General features: G+C 46.1%; 2 protein-coding genes across 5 annotated transcripts in view; one reads left to right on the forward strand and one right to left on the reverse strand.

The window, feature by feature from the left end:
- MATR3 (matrin 3) overlaps positions 1 to 432 on the reverse strand; it is a 48371-nt gene extending 47939 nt beyond the window's left edge. The window contains exon 1 of the mRNA XM_032627587.1: positions 359 to 432. The gene's annotated coding sequence lies outside the window, so the exon portion shown is untranslated. The remainder of the gene's footprint in view (positions 1 to 358) is intronic.
- Positions 433 to 483: 51 nt separating this feature from the next.
- Positions 484 to 23746, forward strand: part of SIL1 (SIL1 nucleotide exchange factor) — a 291152-nt gene continuing 267889 nt past the window's right edge. The window contains exons 1-2 of one of the 4 annotated variants that reach the window (XM_032627594.1): positions 504 to 581; positions 13393 to 13558. In XM_032627594.1, coding sequence (XP_032483485.1) covers positions 13527 to 13558 — 32 coding nt within the window. In that variant the 5' untranslated portion in view covers positions 504 to 581; positions 13393 to 13526. Of the gene's footprint in view, positions 582 to 13392; positions 13559 to 23746 lie in introns of all 4 variants that reach the window. The other 3 variants (XM_032627597.1, XM_032627595.1, XM_032627598.1) reach the window with 3 other exon arrangements.

Genomic DNA, 23746 nt, shown 5'->3' on the forward strand with positions numbered 1-23746 from the left:
AACGAATCCAAAAATAGCCTGCCCCTTTCAGGGGCTCGGGTTGAAGGGACTGACCGAGCTCCACCCGAACACATGTTCCTCAGAAACCTTCCCAAGTCCCAGGCCCTGGTGCCTGGGGACCGAGACTCTCCGAGACCGGCTCTAGGGAACTCTCCAGGGACAGTAGGGATAGTAGGAAACAGGGGGCGACTCTGGGGGTACGATCCCCCAGCATCTCTTCAACATGCCCTCCGAACCTGGGGTCACGAGGGAACGAACCCCAATTTCGTCCCGTGCCTCGGAAGAAGCCTCCGCACAAATGCCTCTCGCCCCTGGCTGGTAAACCTCCGAGGCCTCTCCCCTATTTGCCCTTACTCACCAGCGCGTGTCCGGAGCTCGGCGAGGACACTGCAGCTCGGGAAGAGTCCGCAAGGGAAAGGGCAGCCGGGAGCCGAGGGGAGCCCCGCCCCGGGGCGGCTACTGGGCGGGCCCTCAGAGGGCGGGGCCCAGAAACCCCGCCCAGGAAAGAGTTAGAAAAATGGGAGAGCTGTGGCAGAGGTGAGCATACTCTTTAACAGGAACTAGACCCCAGAAGAGAAAAGGTAGGAATCCGAACAAGCGTTACAATTATCTGACACCCATCCCATTTGTTACTTACGCATGGAAAGGGCGCTGGGTGTGGGGCTGCTTAAGAGAAAACTTGGTGTGTCCTAGCGGGGCGGTGCTTCCAGCCTGCCCAAACCGAGGGCCGCGGGTTCCTCTCACACGTGTGGCGCCTTTCGGTTGCAGCAAGCTCAGCCCACGCTTTTTCCACCTCCCACGCAGATCCTCTTTCTGGTTTTCTTCAGCTGTTCTGTCACTCAGCTAACGGATCGTCCTCCCACACAGGTCACCTTGGTCTTTGGGATCTCTCCAGGAGGTTTTCGGCTAGATTATGTTAGTCACTCCAGCCTAACCTGCGGGACCATCCCTGCGGCCCTGTAGTGGGATCCTTAGCTGAGCTGCAGCAACTAAAGAATACTGTCTTTCTCTGCCAGACTTGCCTTTCACCGTGGCACAATAGCCAAAGAGGCCACATTTTGCCCACCAGGTTGCCAGCATTTCTTTTGAACACTAAACCTTCCCCCACTATCTGGAGTCAATATGATTCTCTCCTGCTGAACATTCGGTGAAGCTGAGGACTAGAAGGGCAAGGCCCAGCAGCAGTAATTCCGAAATCCATTCCATAATTCTCAAAATTCTAAAGCCACTTCGTTCCTATCGCTCCAGCATCCTACTGGCTCTGCTGATCTATTTCATCTGTCACCTTACTAAGGTGAATCCCTGGGAGTAAGCCGATGCCCTTGTCTGCCAACATGTTTTATTATCTATTTCCTCAGGTATTTCATAACAACAAAAAAAAATGTGCTTCCTGTACACCCCCACCCTTCCAGACCTCTGCTGAGAAAGCCAAGAGTCCTACACTGATTCCAGGAAAAGACTTTAGGCCCTAAGGACAGAGAGCCACTGAAGTGGCAAGCACAAATTCTCCCCAGTTTTGATGGAATTGGACACAGGCTCTGGTAGGAAAAAGGCTTACATAAATACAGTAATTAAAAACGTCACATGATCAGTGCTGGGCTGGTAGGCAGAAGCTCTGCTTTGCAGTTAAATAGGAAAGTGGCTGAAGACTGCTGCCATAATCAATGCCTGCATTCAGCTGCCACAGTGTGTTCATAAAGTAGGGTTATGAGAGCTATAAAACCAGGCAGATGGGGTGGGTAATTGTCCTGCGGAGCTCTGCTAAAGGAGAAATTGCATTGGCATCTCATATATTTTGCTTTCTTTCGTTCCAAATACACCAAATGGAGAAGGCAGAGCTACCCTGAGGATTCATGAAAAGGAAGGATGAGGTTTGTGTGAATGTGTGCAAGTGTGCTTTCAGAGCAAAGACAGGAAGTAATTGAGAATAGGGAGATACCAGGGCCTTTGAGGAGAGAGGGACCAAATGACCTGGAGACAACTGGTTTCACAGATCAGTCCAGGGAGAAGGCAGGATGGAGGGAAGGCCAGACATTATAAGTAAGGCTGAGAGATGTGCCATGTTCTCATGTGATATTGAAAATGTGGTCACCTTTTTTAGCTATAGGCCATTCAGTGCCCTTTGGAGGAAAACCTAGATTATGATTTCTTCATTTCTCAGTTTAAAAATCCTTTATAGTCAACCTTCTTAATCTCCATCCTTTTAAATTCTGAATTCATTTTGGTGAGTTGACTTATATGGTCTTTTATTTATAATATCAACTACTTTTTTACCTTTTTGTTTGTTTCTTATTCTTGCAAAGACAGAATTGTTAGGAATAACAAAAAAGAAAAGGGAGAATTTCTAGAAAAGAGAGATGCAGCGAGATGAAAGGCAAAGGATTAGGGAAGGTCCATGAGCTCTGAGTTTGACCTCATAATCGAAAGGCTGGCCCCAAGGGACACTAGGTTTCCAAGCTTTTTGCCTGCCTTTCCCTTTCTCCTTCATTTATCCTCTCCTTGCTTCCTTACTTGTCTTTCGGCCCCGAGACTGCTCTTTTCCTCTCCTCCCTGGACAGGAATCACCAGTAGAGAAATATTTAATCATTTCTTCAATTAATCTGCCCATCAACATTTACTGACCATCTACCATTTATCAGACCCTGTTCAGGCGCTGCATATAAAGTCAGAGGAATAGGACTTGCCTGGTGGCACAGTGGTTAAGAATCTGCCTGCCAGTGCAGGGGACACGGGTTTGATCCATGGTCCAGGAAGATCCCACATGCCGTGGAGCAACTAAGCCCGTGCGCCACAACTACTGAGCTTGCGCTCTAGAGTCTGCGAGTCACAACTACAGAAGCCCACGTGCCTAGAGCCTGTGCTCTGCAACAAGAGAAGGCACTGCAGTGAGAAGCTTGCACACCACAACGAAGAGTAGCCCCCGCTCGCCGCAACTAGAGAAAGCCTGCACGCAGCAACGAAGACCCAATGCAGCCAAAAATAAATAAATTTATAAAAAATTAAATTAAATTAAAAAATAAAGTCAGAGGAATAGAAATTCCTGCCTGCCTAGAGCTTACAGCCTAGTGGGGAAGAAAGATAAGTAGTATAGTTATCCTTGGACATATGTCAGGGGGCAGCTAACGTAGCCTGGGGAGTCAGGAAGGGTACTAGAGATGGCAGTATTCCCTCTGGCTGATCTTGAAGGCTTAGAGTAGAAGAGGGATCTCTCCTGCATCCCTGTACTCCTTGCTGCTGCTCTGTAATAGCTACCAAAGTTAGAGTGGGGCCGTGCAGTAGTCCTTATTTCTTTTTTTAAATTTTTATTTGTTTATTTATTTGGCTGCACTGGGTCTTAGTTGCAGCACACAGGTTCTTCATTGTGGCGTGTGGGATCTTTAGCTGCAGCATGTGAACTCTTAGTTGCGGCATGTGGGATCTAGTTCCCTGACCAGGGATCGAACCTGGGCCGCCTGCATTGGGAGCTCAGAGTCTCAGCCACTGGACCACCAGGGAAGTCCTTATTTCTCAAAAGCATAGTTAGATTGTCAAGGATATAGAGAAATTGGAACCCTCATACACTGCTGGTGGGAGTGTAAAATGGTGCAACTGCTTTGGAAAACAGTCTGGCAGTTCTTCATATTATTAAACATAGAATTACTTTATGGCTCAACAGTTCCACTCCTAGGTATATACCCAAGAAAATGAAAATATATGTCTACACAAAAACTTGTACACACCTGTTCATAGTAGCATTATTCATTAGAGCCAAAAATTTGAAACAACCCAAATGTCCTTTAACTGACAAATGGATAAACAAAATGTGGTATATCTATACAGTGGAATATTATTTGGCCATAAAAAGAAATGAAGCTACAACCTAAATAAACCTTGAAAACATTATGTTAAATTAAAGAAGCCAGACCACACAGTGCTTAATTCCATTCATATGAAAGTCCAGGACAGGAAAATCTATAAAGACAGAAAGTAAATTAGGGGTTGCTTAGGTTGAGGGGGGGTGGTGAGATAGCTAAAGGTTATGGGGTTTCTTTTTTTAAAAAAAATATTTATTTATTTATTTGGCTGCATTGGGTCTTAGTTGCAGCATGTGGGATCTTTCTTGTGGCACGCGGGCTTCTCTCTAGTTGTGGTGTGCGGGCTCTAGAGCGCACAGGCTTAGCTGCCCCTGGCATGTGGGATCTTAGTTCCTGGACCAGGGATCCAACCTGCGTCCCCTGCATTAGAAGGTGGATTCTTAACCACTGGACCACCAGAGAAGTCCAATGGGGAATTAATTATAACTGAGGAGAGTCAAAAGGATATCAACTACTAAACTGAAATAGACATTGAAATTTTTCCCCTTCATATAAGGTACCTGGTGCAGCTTCTATGTCTACAATCCATTGTGTAACTGAATTTTGAACACTCTTTTCATTTAAAGTCATTCCAGGAGGTGGCTCATTTTGCAAAGCCAACAGTTCTTTCTGTACTCATTTCTGCATTGACACCATGGTGGAACCATCCCCCCAAGGCCGGTGAGGCAGAGATGCAGGGGGAGGAGCTGCTGTGTTTGCGTAAAGGCATGGGGCCCAGCATCCCATGGGGTTTCTTTTTTTTTTTTTTATGGGGTTTCTTTTTGAGGGGATGAAAAAGTTCTAAAATTGTGGTGATGGTTGCACATATCTGTGAGTATAATAAAAACCGTTGAATCGTATACTTTAAATGGGTGAATTGTATGGTATGTGAATTATATCTCAATAAAGGTGTTAAAACAACAAGAAGAAGCATACCTGGGGACCTAAAAGATCTGCAATTCTGATTAAAATTGTGGGCCTCATGGTCATTGTCAATTTTAAGGTCTAGAAGGGACTTTTTATTCTGGGTCTTGTGGCCTTTCAGAGTTCCTTCCTCAGTATACAGAGAAAATTAATGCCTTTGGGTGGCCAGCACAAACAGATGCAGAGGGGTAGACTGTGCATTCTCATACTTCCCCTCCCTAACTTGACTCTCTCATAATGTTCCGGTTTAAGATTTACAGTGTACCTACTGTGTAGAAGGTATATGGAAAGAGCTAGTCTCTTTATTTTTCCAATGGTTGAAATTAAGTTGCTAATAGGCTACCCTCTATATAAACAGATAAAGCTCTTTAGAAGATAGGCAATGTGGGGACTTCCTTGGTGGCGCGTGGTTAAGAATCCACCTGCCAATGCAGGGGACGTGGGTTCGAACCCTGGTCTGGGAAGATCCCACATGCCGTGGAGCAGCTAAGCCCGTGTGCCACAACTACTGAAGCCTGTGCTCTAGAGCCTGCGAGCCACAACTACTGAGGCCATGTGCCACAACTACTGAAGCCCACGTGCCTAGAGCCCATGCTCTGCTACAAGGGAAGCCACTGCCCTGAGAAGCCCATGCACCACAACGAAGAGTAGCCCCCGCTCGCCACAACTAGAGAAAGCCTGCCTGCAGCAACAAAGATCCCACGCAGCCTAAATAAATAAATAGATAGAAGATAGGCAATGTGGTACAAAGAATAGTTGCAAAGCATCCTGGGATCCTGGGCTCCCTCTATGGCATGTAGGGAAACATCATGGTGACATCAGCTAGAGCAAGACTAATTCCCAGTCCTTCTTGTTGTTGAGCAAGTTCCAAGACTTGGCTGCCTCCTCACATGCTTCCAATCACCCCTTCATTTGGTTTCTAGACTCAATTAGTTAGTCTATTTCCATACCACCCCCACCCCCACAGTGTCCAAATTGGCCCTCCAGTACTGAAACCATGTGCCGGAAATTCATTAAGCTGAACACATGGGAAATTACTGAGGAGATGTCACTTGGGCTCAAATATAGAAAGTAATTTTAAAAGGACAGTGGCAAGAGGCTATTTTTATCTCGCTTGTTTGTGCTGAATTTTCTTATCTTGCTGTCTCTCATTCTCTTCCTGGCTATCTCTCCTCTTCTTTGCTTCTTCTTTAAAATAAATGTTGGCCTTTTTAATCTTCATCTTAAGTTCTCTTCTCTTGCTTTATGGAGTCTTTTGTCTGCCTTTGTCATTCATTTATTCATTCATTCAACAAATATTGAATATCTACCAGGTCCTGTGCTGGGCACTAGGAGAATACAGTGGTGAATAAGACAGACGTGGTCCTTACCATTATGGAGATTACAGTCTGATGGGGCAGGTGGACATCGGGTAGATTGAGTTCGGTTTTGGTCGCAGGAAAGCCTTGAGGGAGTTACTGGCACCTTCTGATGCTAAGTTTAACCTGAAGTAAATGTGCACGTGAAAACAGCCCAAATCCCAGCATGTTTGTGGGGTTAAAGAAGAAACTAAATATATCAGAAGGCATGCAAGGAAATGGAAGACACAGGTTTCTGTGTGTTATGTACAAGCCCCTGGGGTAGAGAGAACATGGATTTGACAGTCAGATGTGGATGTGATTCTGACTTCACCACTTAAATATTAGTGGTTTGACCTCTGGACCTCAGTTTCCTCACCTATAAAATGGGAATTGTAATCACTACATTTTAGGTTGTTGTGATGATTAAATGAGATAGCATATATAAAGGACGGGGCAGGTGCCCAACATATGTTGCTTCCGTTCCCATTACCTCCTTATCCCACCTTTAAATCTCACAATTACAAAAAAAAAAAAAAAAAAAAAAATCCAGTCTCTCATTTGATGGGAAATGAGGTTCTTCAGTTGGTGTTAACCAATCATATGCCCTGAGAAATTGGTTACTACAAATTGCGCTATACATGCAATTTATGACAGATTACTCCCTTATTCTGGGGTAAAGGAAAGGCAGTAAGAAAAATGAAATTATACAAAAAGACTGAAATAAGGTATAACAAAGGACTTCCTCACCATGAGGGCTGGAAACATGAGTGGATGCCTCAGAGAGCTACAGAATCTTTTTTTTCTAAGAGTACCTGTTTAGACTGGGTTAGGGAAGGTCGACCTGGAGGTAAACCTGCCAATCTCTTCATGTCCCATTTAGCCTAGGGAATCTTTTCAGGAGGAATTGCTGTTCTTCTTCCTTTTCCAAGCCAGGCGTCCTCTGGGGAGATGAATGCTGCCAAGAAGGCTTATTGCTCACAAGGAAAGGAAAAATGGCAGCTGCCGTCCAGGCACTTAATAAGTACACTAAATTGAGAAGCTGCTGATTTGGTTTACCTGATTCCACCCCCCCCCCCCCCCCCCCGGCCCGATAAAGAAGAGATCTCTTCAATCAGAGGTTCTTTGAAACTGAAAAGGAAGCCTGAGCTCCAACTGCAGAAATTGGCAGAGGCAGCACTCAAAGGGATAAGCCCCGCTCGGCAGGCGACACCAGAGTTCCTGGATTCATTCCCCTGCCCCCACCCACAGGAAATTTCAGGTTGCCTTTGTTCTGCTGATTTCTTTTCAAAGGGCATTATTTTAGTTGTCCTTTCCTCCTTTACCACCATTTTTCTTTCTTCCTCCTTTTCCTTATTCTCGCTTTCCTTCCCTCCTCTCTCGTGCTGCCTCCATTTCATTTTCTCCATTACCCCCTCCTCCCAATCTATATCAGCTGTGGGATCTCGTCGCCTACCCCACTGGGATTTCGGTTCCAAAAACTTTAGAATTCCTTCTTCTAAAGTAACAGTATTATGCTGCTAACAAAGGTGCTGCTCTGTATATTTAGAGAGCAAGGTTTCGGCAAGTGTAGTCAGGTACCTTGAGGGAAGACCTTTCAGGCAGGATTTTCAGAGCCTTTCATATGCTAATGAATCGTGAGTGTCCATGAGGAAGGGGGTGCTTAGAATATTGGAACCCATTTTCCCAAACCTCGTGATCTTTTTTCTTCTCCACAGAGCATAGCCTGGGACAGGTGGTCTTTGGAACACATTTCAGAAACAATCATATCATGTGCTAGGTTTCTTTAAAATGCTGTAACATTCATCATCATTTGATTTTTACAACTACCCTGTGATAGGACAGGGAAGTTATAATAGCCTCACTTTATAGATGAGTAAAACTGAGGCGCAGAGAGATTGCATGCCTGGCTCATAGTAACATAGCTAACCAGCAAGCAAAGCTAGGTCTTCTTGTTTATGGCCCTACTCTCTCTGCACTGCCTCGCACTGTGTTTAAATATAATATATATGTGACATCATAATATGGCATGTGATATACGGTATAGGATCTAAAAGACATACATACTATAAGTAGTGAATTATGACATTCATTTTTTCCCCATTCAACTAAATATGTATTGCACATCTATTATGATGTGCTTATCACTATTCCAGGTGCTGGGGACAGAGCAGTGACCAAAATAGACAAAAACACAAATTCTTGCCTTCACGGAGCTTACATTCTAGTGGGGGAGATAGAAGTTATATGAGATAAATATGTAAAATATATTCTGTTATATATGTTACATTATATATACATATGCCTTATAATCATAAGGGCTAAGAATAAAAATAGAGAAAATGATAGGCAGATGTGGGAGTTGCAGATAAGGGGTGCAGGGGGGTCAAGGAAGGCTATACTGAAAAGGCTACGTTTGAATAAAGACCTGAAGGAGATAAGGGAGTGACCATGCAGAGGTTTAGGGTGCCTAGGAGGGTGCTCCAGCAGAGAGAAAAGCAAGTTCAAAGGGCCTCAGGCAGGAGTGAGCCTAGGGTGAGGGTGAGCTCGGGAGAGGGTGGGGTGGTAGGAGATGAGGTTAGAGAGATTGAGGGGTTGGGGTCCAGATGCCAGCTCTTATAAGGAAATGAAGTGATATAATGCAGATGATATGCCATGATACAATATTAATAATACCATATGACAGGTCTATTATGTTACTACATAACAAATTACCCCTAAACTTGAAGAGTTTAAAACAGCAAAAGCTTATCTCACATAGCTTCTGGGGGTTAGGAACTGGGAGCAGCTCAGCTGAGCTGGCTCAGGGTCACTCGTGAGGCTGCAGTCAGGCTGTCCACTAGGGCCTCAGTCATCTGAAGGCTTGCCTGAGGCTGGAGGATCTGCATCCAAGCTCACTCACATGGCTGCTGACAGAAGGCCTAAGTTCCCTCACATGAGCCTCTCCATAGGGCTGTTCACTACATAGCAGCTGGCTTCCCCCAGAGAGAAAGTAACCAAGGGGGAGCCACGGTATCTTTTATAATCTAATCTTGGAAGTTACATACCTTTACTTCTGTTATATTGTGCTAGTCTCACAGATAAACCCTGGTGCTATGTGGGAGGGGACTACAAGTATATGAATATCAGGAGATGGAGGCTGGCTACCATAACTGGTTTAAGGAAGAAAACGTCCTCAAAATAACCAATACTTCAACAAATGTGTGCCACATATTAGCATGTGTCTCCCAAAACACTGGAGCTCACAGTGTTTTGAGTTGTGGGTTGAGGCCTGAACAGGGACACACAGAGAGCGGGAGCTTCAGAAACCCACTGTGGGCCTGAAGGTCTTATTTCAATTCTGCAGGAGCATGTTTCTTTCTTCAAAGCCCCACTTCCTCTAGGCCTGGGCTCATTATTTCATTCACCCAGTTAACGCAACGTGGAATAATCGTAGTTAAACCTGCAAAGAAAAAAAATGCTTTGAGGAAAGCAGTAAAACTTCAAAGGCAGGCTAGGACCTCTCTGGGCAATTTAACCTTGAGATGACACCGGACTTTTATGAAGGGCAGAGACAACCCACCTACCCCTCCACACTCTCATGGATCTTCTTGTGAAGGCTTCCTGCCTGGTCTAAAAAGAATGATGACAGGGAAGAGAGTATTTGCTCTGTCCCTGAGGCCCAGCATTGGGTCTGTTCAGAGACAAAGACATGGCCTCCTGAGACCCAGGCAGGTCTCCTGCCGACTCCTGCGAGGTTCAGCTTTGGCTATGCAGCCGGAGTCAGCCAGTTTCCTAAGTTGAGCAGCAGATGGCATCGCAGCCTCAGGAGCGAGCATCCCAGACTGCTGGCAAGAGCAGCAGCACAATTAAGAGCTCAGACTCCTGCTTGGCATCTGGGAGTTCCTGGGGTGGGGACCCCTGCCTCCCCAGCTCCCAGCTCAGGAAGTTTCTGCTCTGTGCCTGCAGATTGGGATATGGTCAGGCTGGTATCTCAGAGAGTAGAGCTTGGAGCCCCCAGTTAGGAAACAGATGATGAATGTAGGGTCTTTTCTACGATCCTTTCTGAAAAAGATGAAAATCAGAGGTTGCTGTGCCCAGAGCTACTGTGTTTTTCCATCACCGCCTATCCCTTGCTTGTGAGGGTCTGCACAGAGTATATCCTGGTTGGGGGGCTGACAGGTCCCTGGCAGAAGCCTTCTGGGATGACCAGATGGGACCAAAGACAATTTGAGGGGTCAGAGCGCTCTGGAAAGCATCTGAGGAATCCTAAGGACTCAGTATTGAATCTCTTTTCTCCCTAGTGACCTGAATGAGGAGTCAAGCCCCAGAGCTTTCTCCTAGCAACACAGAGAGGGTTCAGTCCCGCAGGCCTTCTTTTTGTGCCTCAGTCTCCTTTCTTCTCTCTGTATTTCTGACTCCTCTTCCTTCACCTCTCTGTTCCACTTTTTCTCTTCTTCCTTTTTCCTCTGTCACCTGTGTCCATTGATGTCTTTCCCTTTGTGGATCTCTTTCTTTCTCTGCTCCAGGATAGCAAGGAAAGCCAGTTACCAAACTGCCCTGGCAGAGTGCATGTGGGCACTGGGCTGCAACACCATTGCCCGTCTTTAGGGGCTTGGACCCTCTCCACTCGGTCCACCCTCCCTCATTCCCTTCCTCCCTGCTGCTGCTGCTGCTGTTTGATGGCTGGTCCCAAGAAAACCTGTAAAAAGGGAGGTCCAGAGGTCACCAAGAGAATATATCTCCCCCCTCAGAGCCTGTGCTCCTTGCTTTGTAGCTATGGAGAGGAAAGCCCTCAGGGGCTTCCCAATAAGACTGAGATCCACTCAACCTCCTGTTCACTAGTTACCCATATATGCCACTAGATTGTGAACTTGACAGCAGGGACTGTCTATCTTGTTCACTGCTGCATCCATAGTGTCTAGTACATAGTAGATAATACATATTTTGTTAAAAACAATAATGAGAGGATGGATGGAAGGATGAATGCTATGCTCTGTATTAGGTGTTGGAGTACTAACGTGAAAGGTGCCATCCCAGTCCATAAAGAGAGAGGAACACCCAGAGAAGCAGTAATCCATAATAGTAACTATGTGGATGGTGGTGGTTGAAGCTGCAGTGGCTGTCTGAGTCTGCACTGTTAAGACAGAGAAGGCTTTGTTCACTCACCACTTCAACAGTTGTTCATGGAGAGCCCATTAGTACTAGACTCTGGGTTATAGCAGGGGATAAAGTAGGCCCGCAGTTGGGTCTGGGAGATATGAATAAATAAATGGGTAGTAACAGGATAAATGCTGTCTTAGGGGAAATAAAGGACACTGGGGGCAGAAAGCAGAGGCAGCTCGCCTAGTCTGGGGGGTTCTGGAAGGCTGAGTGGTGAAGTGAGTTCAGGCCGAGACCTGCTTGAAGGGTTAGTGGAAGTCAGCTAGGGAAGGAGAAGGAAAAGAGAATTCCAGGCCAAGGGAACATCGTGTAGGGTCAAGAGAGAACAGGCAAGTTTCAAGGAACTGAGAAAAAGTGTCAGGAAATCTGGCTGGAGTACTAGTATGGTGGTAGGCTCAGCTGAAAGACACGTATCTAGAGAAGTGGGTGGGAGTGGGGTGAAAGAGCCACCACACCAGGTTAAGGATTATGGCTTTACCTTGACGGCATGGGAAACCATTTAAAAGTTTTAAGAAAGGAGGTGTTAAGATTAAGTTTACATTCTAGAAAGATCACTCTGGGTACAGTATGGGAAATGGATAGTGTAGGGCCAGAGTGGCATCCTAGAAACCAGTGAGGGAGTAGTCCAGGCAAGGAATAACAGCCTGAATGGTGATGATATCAGTGGGGATAAAGGTCATGTTTGAGTCAAGACTGGGGATAATTAGGAGTTTTCCTGGTAACAAACTTGGGGTGATGGGGATGTTGGCATTCCTGAGAGAGAAAATGCCTGTGCAAAGATTTCAAGAACTTGTCATGTGCTGAGAAGCTTGTGTGGCTATGTATTTTTAGCTTGTGAGAGGGCATGGGGTAGGTGTTAGGAGATGAGATAGAGAGGAGCTAACCTTTGCTGAAGAGCCTTGGAAGCCCAGGGTGACCCCTTTTGTTAGAGTTGGGGGAAGAGGGGGGAGGTATGGCGATCCTCTCCAGATACCTGAATTATCTGGAGGCTTCCAGAGGGTCCTGGTTCATCCAGGCATCTTCAGAACAAACATTACCCAGAAACTGAAGGACAAGGACAAACAGTATCCAAGGAGGTGAAGGAGGATGTGGGAACTGGAGGAAGCAAGTGGACCAAGACAAGGAGTGGGGAAAATAGAAAAAGACTGCCTGCCAAGCACAGCCAGGTAGCAAAGCTGGGTGAGATAGGCCCCATCAGAGCCTGGAACTCTCTCTTCCAGCATCTAGTCTCTGGATTCTTTTCCTGTTCTGTCTCCAGACCTCAAAACCTCCTATGGACATCTCTAATTTTTCCCCCAAAGAAGAGATTTGGAAAAGGCCAGAGAGCATGGACCAATTAGTGTAATGCTTAAGAAATTGGGCTCTGCTTCTTCCTTGATTTGCAACTTTGGGCAAATCACTTACTGGAGCCATTTTCCTCACCTATGAAGTGGGGACAATAATAACGTCTACCTCGTCGATGCTGAAAGGTTGAAATGAGGTAATGTGAACAGAAAGCTTACACAGTGAAGGTTCTCAATAAATTTTTGGTGTTATTGAGATTATGATATGAGCCAAATGGGATGTGGGGGGCCAAGGGGGTACAGAAAGAGATAGGAAGGGATGTAAGTGAGGTGGGCCGAGTAGAAGGGAAGTGAGTTCCAACCTGTACAGATTCTTCATTGGCTTCCATGGCCTATGAGGCAAAATCCTCCACCAATGCTGGTTCCTGCCTATCTGTCCTGCCTCATCTCCATTACTCCCAACCTCACCTAACAGACTAAACATAACACACGCTACTACCTCTGATTCCCAGAACATACCAGGTTCTTCAGTGTTTACATGAGCTATTCTTCTGGAGAGAAAATGACTTCATACCAATATACCAGGAAGCTTTCAGAGACCTGGGGCACATGTTAAGAGGGGACCTAGGGTAAGTCTGTTGTGGGAGGGGCATGGGCGACTAAGGGAGGGAGGAGCAGGGAAAGATAATATGGCTCAAATAAGTGGCATTTGACAGAGTACTTAGGTGAGGGGCAGGCAGGCTGGTAGGCATGCTTCTCTTGGTAGTGAGGCTAAGACTGGAGAAGAGGGAAAGGGGAAGGGTTTAGGGGAGTCCCAGCACATACCTGGTCTTCCAGCCTCTCCCTCATTTTCTCTTTCCTTTCTCCCTTTAGGGTCCACGTTCTCTGGGAGGGAATTGCAAGCCTGGGAGTGTTTCCCAGGACTTACTTGTTTCTATTAGGAGATGAGGTTCCAGGACACAAAGGTCCCATTACTATACTCTGTGGAAAGTGCCTTATGAGGGCTTATGCGAAGGGCAATGGGAGCCTGGAGACACAGGTAGGTAACCCAGCCCCTGGGAAGGATTGGCAGAGGAGGGAAGAGGGGCAGCAGGGCCTCAGGGCCAAGGAGTAGATGATCAAATGCAAAAAGGTTTCCAGGCGGTGGGTACAGCTCAAAGGGAGGCAGGTTCTGCCTGGTCCCTGTGGAAGATAAACGTATTCTTCATCCCTCTCCTTTCCTCCATCTCCAGAACTGAACTCTTGTGCCTCCTTCTCCCAGCCCGCCCTTAGAATCATTGGCTATTAGAGCTAAAAGAAATCTTGGTGACTTGTAGGTCACCCCAGTCTTTTGAATTTTATTTTATATTTTTTGGCTGCACCGCAAGGCATGCAGGATGTTAGTACCTCAACCAGGGATTGAACCCATGCCCCCGGCAGTGGAAAATGCGGAGTCTTAACTACTGGACCACCAGGGAAGTCCTCTTTTGAATTTAATAGGTGAGGAAATAGAGACCCAGAGAGAGGAAGAGCTTGTCTAAGGGATCTCAGTGGATGAGGAACTTGGACTCAGAAGTCAGGGTTTCATACTCATCTCTGCTCACATTTCCCAGTGCCACATTGCCCCCCATCTTCCACCCCAAATCCCAGGGGCAGGGTTTTTTTTTTTTCCAGGTGAGGACAGGGAACCCTCTATTATCCAATAATAATAACTACAACAACTATCCTTTATTGAACGTTTGCTGTGTGTCAGGCACAGTTCTAGGTGCTGGGGACATCAATAAAACAAAGTTTCCAGTCCCATGTAGCTCACATTCTGGTGTAGAGACCAAGTTAAGTAAACAAACTTGTTCTGTGTCAGGTGGTAAGTGCTATAAAGAAAATTAAGGCCAGAAAGGGGGTCGAATGTGACCATAAGCAGACTATTTTAGATAGGGGCATATATTAGTTATCTATTGTTGCATAATGAATTGCTCTAAAACTTAGAGCTTTAAAACAACAACAAACATTTATTATCTTTCATGGTTTCTGAGGGTCAGGAGTGGCTTAGCTGGGCGTTTCTGGCTCAGGGTCTCTTTTGAAGGCGCAGTCAACGTGTCAGTCAAGACCCCAGTGTCTGAAGCCTTGACTAGGGCTGAAGGATCTTCCAGGATGGTTGGCTCACAGGGCTTTGGCTGGAGGCCTCAGTTGCTCACCACGTGGTCCTCACTATTTGAGTATCCCCATGGCATGGCAGTGTGTGATCCAAGAAAGAGAGCAATGAAGAAGCCACTTTTTATTCTGCAATAATTTTAGATTTACAGAAAAGTTGTAAGAATAGTACAGAGAGTTCCCGTATACACTTACCCAGCTTCCTCTAACATTAGTATCTTACATAAACATGGTGCATTTGTCAAAACTAAGAAATTAACATTGGTACACTACTATTAACTACACTATAGACTTTATTGAGATTCCACCAGTTTTTCCATCAATGTCCTTTTTCTTTTCTAGGATCCAATCCAGGATGACATGTTGCGTTTAGTCATCATGTTGCCTTAGTCTCCTTTGATCAGTGACAGTTTCTGAGTCTTCCTTTGTTTTTCATGACCTTGAGAATTTTGAAAAGTCCTGATGAAGTGTTTTGTGGAATGTCCGTCAATTTGGGCTTGTCTGGTGTTTTCTCCTGATCAGACTAGGGTAATCATAATGCCTTTTGTGACTTTGTCTTAGCAGTCACACACTGTTATACCATATTCTATTCTTTAGAAAGCAGTCACTAAGTTGGACCAACATTCAAGGCGAGCAGAATTGAGTTCTACTTCTCTCTCTTTTTTTTTTTTTTCTTCGGTATGCATGCCTCTCACTGCTGTGGCCTCGCCTGTTGCAGAGCACAGGCTCTGGATGCACAGGCTCAGTGGCCATGGCTTACGGTCCCAGCCGCTCCGCGGCATGTGGGATCTTCCTGGACCGGAGCACGAACCCGTGTCCCCTGCATCGGCAGGCGGACTCTCAACCACTGCGCCAGCAGGGAAGCCCGAGTTCTACTTCTTGAAGGGAATAGTATCGGATAATTTGTAGGCATATTTTAAAATTACTACAGGGGAGTCAGGGAAGGTTTCCATTATAAAGTGACACTTGAGTAAAGACTTGAAATAAACAAGGGAGAAAGCCATGGACATATTCAGGATAAAGCTTTGTAGGCACAGGGGATAGCCAGTGCAAAGGGCCTGAGGCAGGAGTGTGTGCAGCAATGTTTGAGGACTGTCAGGAAGCCAGTGTGGCTTACCAGAGAGAGGAAGGGGGAGAATGGTAGGGCATGAGGTCATAAAATTTGTGGCCTGGGGTTAGGGAGGTAATTATAGGGCCCTGTAGAACTACAGAACTACAGAATCCTGTAGTAAGGATTTTGGACTTCATGCTGAGTGAAATGGGGAGCCATTGAAGGGTTTTGAGCAGAGGAGTGACATGATTTTAAAAGGATCTATGGCTGCTGTGTGAATAGACTATGGGTGTCAAATGAGGAAGAACTCAGTGTTCTTCTAGAAGGAGGCTCTTCCATAGTCCAGGTGAGAGATAATACTTATTGTCTCAGTTAATCCCTAACTCAAGGGCTATTATGAGGATTAAATAAGATAACATATTTAGGGTGCTTGGCACACAGTAGGTGCTAAGTATAACAAAGTCTTGAGGAATAGCAGTGTCTAGAGGGAGTAAATAAGTATCTTTGGGTCTGGACAACGTGCTGCTTTTATGGCTCTAGGGATACAAAGAAAAAAAAACTGAGTTTTTGAGGAGCTCAGAATCCTGTGGGTTGGACATTTCTGCAGAGATAATCCCAATTCGACCGGCCAAAATGACTTGACACGGGGGCGGCTCTGGTGGTCCTGTGAGGAATGCCTGATTTGGGGAAAGTACAAAAGGATTCATCTGACATACAACTTCTGCCCTTGCCGTCTATAGTCTACTCACTTAGAAGCCAGGCTTCAAACTCAGGGCTGTCTGAATCATCAGGCTCACTTCCCAACCACTCTGATATACTGAAATGGAGTAGGAACCTATGGTCCTTCCCCTGCCATGTCTTCTGCCTGCCTTTTTTTTTTTTTTTTTTTTTTTTTTTGCGGTACGCGGGCCTCCCACTGTCATGGCCTCTCCCGTCGTGGAGCCTGTGCTCCGGACGCGCAGGCCCAGCGGCCACGGCTCACGGGCCCAGCCGCTCCGCGGCATGTGGGACCCTCCCGGACCGGGGCACGAACCCGCATCCCCTGCATCGGCAGGCGGACCCTCAACCACTGCGCCACCAGGGAAGCCTGTGCCTGCCTTTTGTCTGTAGAAAAACTTTAGCCAAAGAATACGTTTAATCAGAGAAGTGAGAAAATGCTGAAGCAAAGGAAAACAGTCAACTAAGACCAAATAATCATAGTTTAGTCATTAAACAAAGTCAAGGATCTTTAGTTCCTCCTCAAGGGCTATAGATAATATTCTGAGCCATATCCTGGGAGCTGTCTTGCAGATACTGAAACCCCCACCAGGTGGAAGAAGTTAACTCCATCATGACCAGACTGGACCATGACATAAGTTGCCAAAATTCCGAGAACTTTCCCTCAAAGAAATGGGGACAAATGGACTCTGGAACTGAAGATTAACTGTACTTAAAACAATCAAGATGATGCTGATCAGACCACTGCATGACCAATTTCAAGATGACTGTCAGAGCTGACCATGCTGTTTCTGCACGTAGCCCCCTCCCTCTGCCTATAAAAGCTCTTGCCCCCTGATTGTCAGTGGTGGGGGGTGTTGGCCTTTGGACAACAGGAGTCTGCCCCCTCCCACCCCTACCCTCCCCCCCTCCCCCAGTTGGCAGCCTCTGAAATAAAGCAAACTTTCCTTTCCACCAGCCTTGCCTCTTTATTGGCTTTAGAGCTGTGAGCAGCCAGATCCCACTTTTGGTAACAATACGACTAACCATGTGGTGACATGGTTCTCTACACTTAACCCATGGCCTTGCTGGTTACAGCCTCGGCAGAAGCTGCTATGCAGTGGATTGGGGAGTTTTCAAAACCCAAAGAGAGAGGGAAAGCCAGGCTTATTATCCTCTGATTGGTATTTAGTGCAAGTAACAAGTAAATAACACACATAGTGGGAGAGGAAGTAGCTATCTGTTGGTTATGGGATTCCTGTGGTTAAGGCTTTGGTGAGGCTTCTCTGGATGAGGATGTGGGAAGGTCAGTGCTGTGGTCCTGAGACCCCTCTCCCACAGACCCACCAGCACTGGTTCAAAAAACTGCAAAAAAACTGCCCTTTTTCTTTTTTTTAAAGTGTCTGCCCATTTTACAGATGGAGAAAAGTGCCCTCTGCAGGGCACTGAAATCACCAACTGCAATTCTTTGGATGAGCTTTCTCTCAATGAGAAACAAAGAAGCAGGGAAGCAAAAAGAACAAGAATGAGAGTGAGACAAAGAAATTGAGGAGGATACAATTAGAGGAAGCATAATTAATCATGGGACCAGAAGAGGCAGAACATCTGAGGGAAGTTACAAAAAAGAAGACAGCTGAAGAATAGGGAGAAGAACAGGTGCTTCTTCCTCACTAAAGAATGGTCACCTGATTACAGCCCCCTCCATGTCTGCAGTGATAGAGCACCTCCAGCACCTGCCCTCAGATCCCCCTCGTCATCACCCTGCGTGGAGGGCAGGGTGGCATTCACTCCCCAGGAGCTCCTCATCCCTTTGTTCCTTCATTCCTTCAACATACAGTTAATGAGAACCTCCTTTGGGTCAGAAACTGCTCAAGATGTTTGGGATATAGATGTGAATAAGGCAATAAGCACACAAGTGAGTTAACAAGTTCATTGTAGATAGTGGTAAATTTTGTGAAGAAAATGAAATAGTAGGATGGGGTGTGTTGGGGAGGCTGCCCCAACTAGGGTGTTGTCATCTGTGCAATGGGGTTAATAACAGGACCGTTCTCACTGGGTTGGTGTGAGGATTATGGGAGTTAATACATAAAGCGCTTAGCACGTGCCTGGCACAGAGTGAGCGCTCATCTCTTGTATCCTAATGTGGGCAGGGCCTGTTTCTCGGACAAAGTTTTGTTACCTTCGTTGGATTGTCTTTCTCTGAAGGAAAGGACTATTATCTATCTTGTTTTCTGCTCTATAGAAAATGCCTGGTGTACAGTCAGTCAATACTTGTTGGATGGAAAAATAAATTCCCATTTTACCAATAGAGAAACCGAAGCTGAGAGTTTAGGGGAGTAAAATCATCCAGCTAAATTAGTGGCAGAGCAGGGACTGAAATCCAATCCTCTGGATCAGAGAGACTTCAGGCCCAGGGATTCTTAGAGGTCAGTCCTGATGCCCCTAGAAGCCCACTTGTTCTCTGGATATAGGGGGATGGAAAGTGGTGGGATGTGATGGGAAGAGGTTCAGAGAGGTTTCTGATAACACCTTAAGTAGACTTAAAAGGAGTCCTGTGCCCTGTAGCTCTCCTTACTCTCCCAGCCTCTCTGACCAGCTACAAAGGTGAGAGCCACCCAAAAAACCTCTGAATCTTTTTCACCCCCACTACTGTGGGCTGCTCCCCAGCAGCTAGCCACATGGCTCAGAATCATTCCATCCCTTTCACCGCTAAACCCTTGACTGCTGAGATGGCTTTCCTTCTTTCCTTCCTTGCTTCCTCTTTCCAGCTTGCCCAAAGCTCTCCCTTTCTCTCCATCTCTAACCCTCTCATTCACTCCTCTCTTTCCAGATCTCTGATCTTCCTCCATCCCTTTTCCATTTTTCCCTCCTTTCCTCCCTCCCTTCATAAAGCAGTAGCCTTGCTCTTTCCTCCCTAAACTGAAGGGTAGGAGTGTAGTAAAACAAATGGATAATTAACAGGGTACATTTCCACTGTATTCATCCCCATGCAGAGAAGATTTATCAGGGTCTCTCACCCTGCACTGTTATGTAAACGTGGTAATCCAGTGGAAATATGATATCCGAGGAGTCTGAGGATAAAGTCACCATTAAAACTATCAGTTACCCACTGGGGCTTGGGTTTGGTTAACTCACTCACTGCCTTGCCTGCCTCCTTCCTTTCCTCCTCTGGGGAGAAAACTTGACAGGTGGCGACAGCTTATAAAAAATGCTTACTGGGCTTCCCTGGTGGCGCAGTGGTTGAGAGTCCGCCTGCCGATACAGGGGACACGGGTTCGTGCCCCGGTCCGGGAGGATCCCACATGCTGCGGAGCGGCTGGGCCCGTGAGCCATGGCCGCTGAACTTGCGCGTCCGGAGCCTGTGCTCCGCAACGGGAGAGGCCACAACGGTGAGAGGCCCGCGTACAGCAAAAAAAAAAAAAAAAAAAAAATGCTTTCTGCCTCCTTGGCTCCCTGGAGGTCATCAGGAGAATCAGATGTTTGTAAAGTGCCTGAGGAATTATAAAGTGCTACATAATTCAAGGGTATTATTATTATTTATTTTATTTTATTTTATTATTTATTTTTTGCGGTACACGGGCCTCTCACTGTTGTGGCCTCTCCCCTTGCGGAGCGCAGGCTCCGGACGCGCAGGCTCAGCGGCCGTGGCTCACGGGCCTAGCCGCTCTGCGGCATGTGGGATCTTCCCGGACCGGGGCATGAACCCGTGTCCCCTGCATCGGCAGGCGGACTCTCAACCACTGCGCCACCAGGGAAGCCCTGTATTATTATTTCTATTGTCACGTGGGCCATCTCTGTGCCTGTTCGATGTGACAGGTGTCTGCTCTGTCTGCAAGCCTGGGCTAACCCCATGCTTGGGTGTCTGTCACCACCTTCTTTTGGCCTGCACCTATAAGCAATGCTCCTTCTTTTCTCTCTTTCTAAGTAGCCCTTGGGCACTCAAGAAGCACGTTGATGTTTGTTTGTCCGAGAAGTTTAATAGGAAGATAAACTCCTGAGGGGGATGAGAATCCTAGGAGTAGCCCTCCACATTCCCACCTCTCAGGAGTGGAGAGTGGGGCAGGTCCACAGAGGCAATGAGAATAGGAAGGCAGGCTAGGGTCAAAGCCCTTAGCCCCAGTCAGACTTCAGGGCAGCTGTACCGAGGGCCTCAGGATTGCATGTGCTGCCCTACATTACTCAGAGGCTGTGCTCAAGGAGGACTACACTGCCCTCTGTTCCCAAACAGGCAGAAAAGCCTGGTGGTAAAGAGTCCTGGATTTCAGTCCCAGTCTTCTACTTTCCAAATTAATTCCCCTCACTCTTCTCACTTGCAAAATGGCAGTGATAATAGTACCTGCCTCACAGGGTTGTTGTGAGGAATAAATGAGAAAACTTATGAAGTTCTTAGTAGGTAGTAAAATAATTTTGTTGTTGTTTTAAGTGTTGCTCAGAATGCTTTCTACATCATGGGCAATACCCTTCAAAGGCCTGGCTGTGGGGATATAGCTCTTACTTGGCCACCTTCCCCAAGAAAGGGCCCCTAAATCTGGGTTGTGCCTGCTCCCCTAGAGGTCAAGCTGTTTCACCCCAGCAACCCCTGGGGGCCGGAGCTGGGGGACCGGAGGAGGCAATGGAAAGGCAACAAGAGTTTTGAGCGGGGTGGATGTCTCTTACATAGAAATGTCAAGAGTCAGAGCTGGAAGTAGAGGAGGTGGCGGGGGTGGGGGGTGGAGGGAAGAAGACAGGATGTCTCTAAGCTGCCAGAATCCGGATGGGGCTGCAACTCTAGGGCCCTGACACTTCCTGCCACCCCCAGTCTTGAGGATGAGTCACTAGAGGGAGGAGTGATGGAGGCATCACGCTCTGCCCACAGAGCAGCGGGCTGTTCCCCAAAAGAGGACTGGTGGGAGGGAGAAGGAGATTCAGAGGCTTAGTGGCTGAGAGGAGCTGGGAAGAAGGGGAGAGAGGAGGAGCTCTCAAGGCTCATCTTACCTCTTGCAAGTCCAGGGAGGCAGGCGCCACCTTCCATCTCATGTGCCAGCTTCACTGCCCATCCTGGCCACAAATAGTCAATCCACAATTGCCCTTTTGACTTCTGTCTCTGCCTGTGTTAGTTTGGCTCTATCCAGTTTTCCTTCTCTACAGGGGGTTGGGTGGGGTGTGGGAGGGTGTACTTCACATCCTTTTGGGCATCCACAATGGGGGAGGGGACAAGGGACCACTCATCACTTTTCCACCTGGCCAAATCTTAAAGTCTCCTTCACTTTTTTATTTATTTATTTTATTAAAACATTAAAAATTTATTATTATATATTGAAGTATAGTTGATTAGCAATGATGTGTTAGTTACAGGTGTACAGCAAACTGATTCAGTTATACCCATACAAGTATCCATTCTTTTTCAAATTCTTTTCCCATTTAGGTTATTACAGAATATTGATCTGAGTTCCCTGTGCTGTCCTTGTTGGTTATCTATTTTAAATATAGTAGTGTGTACATGTCAATCCCAAACTCCCAATCTATCTCTACCCCTGCCCTTCCCCCTGGTAACCATAAATTTGTTCTCTAAGTCTGTGAGTGTTTCTGTTTTGTAAATAAGTTAATTTGTATCATTTTTTAAAATAGAGTTTTTATTGGAGTATAATTGCTTCACAATACTTTGTTAGTTTCTGTTGTACAACAAAGTGAATCAGCCATATGCATACATATATCCCCATATCCCCTCCCTCTTGAGACTCCCTCCCACCTTCCCTATCCCACCTCTCTAGGTCACTGCAAAGCACTGGGCTGATCTCCCTGTGCTATGCTGCTGCTTCCTACTAGTTAACTGTTTTACATTCGGTAGTGTATATATGTTGATGCTACTCTCACTTTGCCCCAGCTGCCCCATCTCCTCCCTGTCCCCTCCATGTCCTCAAGTCCATTCTCTATGTCCATGTCTTTATTCCTGCCCTGCCACTAGGTTCATCAGTTCCTTTTTTTTTTTAGATTCCATATATATGTATTAGCATATGGTATTTGTTTTTCTCTTTCTGACTTACTTCACTCTGTATGACAGACTCTATGTGCATCCACCTCACTACAAATAACTCAATTTCATTTCTTTTTATGGCTGAGTAATATTCCATTGTATATATGTGCCACATCTTCTTTATCCATTCACCTGTCGATGGACATTTAGGTTGGTTCCATGTCCTGGCCCTTGTAAATAGTGCTGCAATGAGGGCTTCCCTGGTGGCGCAGTGGTTGAGAGTCTGCCTGCCGATGCAGGGGACGCGGGTTTGTGCCCCGGTCCGGGAGGATCCCACATGCTGTGGAGTGGCTGGGCCCGTGAGCCATGGCCGCTGAGCCTGCGTGTTCGGAGCCTGTGCTCCGCGACGGGAGAGGCCACAGCGGTGAGAGGCCCGCGTGCTGCAAAAAAAAAAAAAAAAAGTGCTGCAATGAACATTTTTCTACATGTCTTTTTTTGAATTATGGTTTTCTTAGGGTATATGCCCAGTAGTGGGATTGCTGGGTCATATGGTAGTTCTATTTTTAGTTTTTTAAGGACGCTCCATACTGTTCTCCATAGTGGTTGTATCAATTTACACTCCCAGCAACAGTGCAAGAGGGTTCCCTTTTCACCACACCCTTTCCATCATTTACTGTTTCTAGATTTTTTAATAATGGCCACTCTGACCCGTGTGAGGTGATACCTCATGGTAGTTTTGATTTGCATTTCTCTAATAATTAGTGATGTTGAGCATCTTTTCATGTGCCTCTTGGCCATCTGTAATTGAATTGTTTTTTTGATATTGAGCTGTTTGTATATTTTGGAGATTAATCCTCTGTCCATTGTTTCATTTGCAAATATTTTCTCCCATTCTGAGGGTTGTCTTTTCATCTTGTTTATGGTTTCCTTTGCTGTGCAAAAGCTTTTAAGTTTCATTAGGTCCCATTTGTTTATTTTTGTTGGACAGCTACATGTAAAAGAATGAAATTAGAACACTACCTAACACCATACACAAAAATAAACTCCAAACGGATTAAAGACCTAAATTAAGACCAGACACTATAAAACTCTTAGAGGAAAACATAAGAAAAACACTTTTTGACATAAACCACAGCAAGATCTTTTTTGACCCACCTCCTAGAGTAATGGAAATAAAAATTTGTATCATGTTTTTAATGTGGACCATTTTAAAGTCTTTATTGAATTTGTTACAATATTGCTTCTGTTTTATGTTTTGGTTTTTTGGCCAGGAGGCATGTGGGATCTTAGCTCCCCAACCAGAGACTAAACTCACACCCGCTGCATTGGAAGACAAAGTTCTAACTGCTGAACTGCCAGGGAAGTCCCTATGATTTTTTAAAAGTTCTGCATATAAG

Source organism: Phocoena sinus, chromosome 3 (genome assembly GCF_008692025.1).
Source record: "Phocoena sinus isolate mPhoSin1 chromosome 3, mPhoSin1.pri, whole genome shotgun sequence".
Classification (NCBI taxonomy): domain Eukaryota; kingdom Metazoa; phylum Chordata; class Mammalia; order Artiodactyla; family Phocoenidae; genus Phocoena; species Phocoena sinus.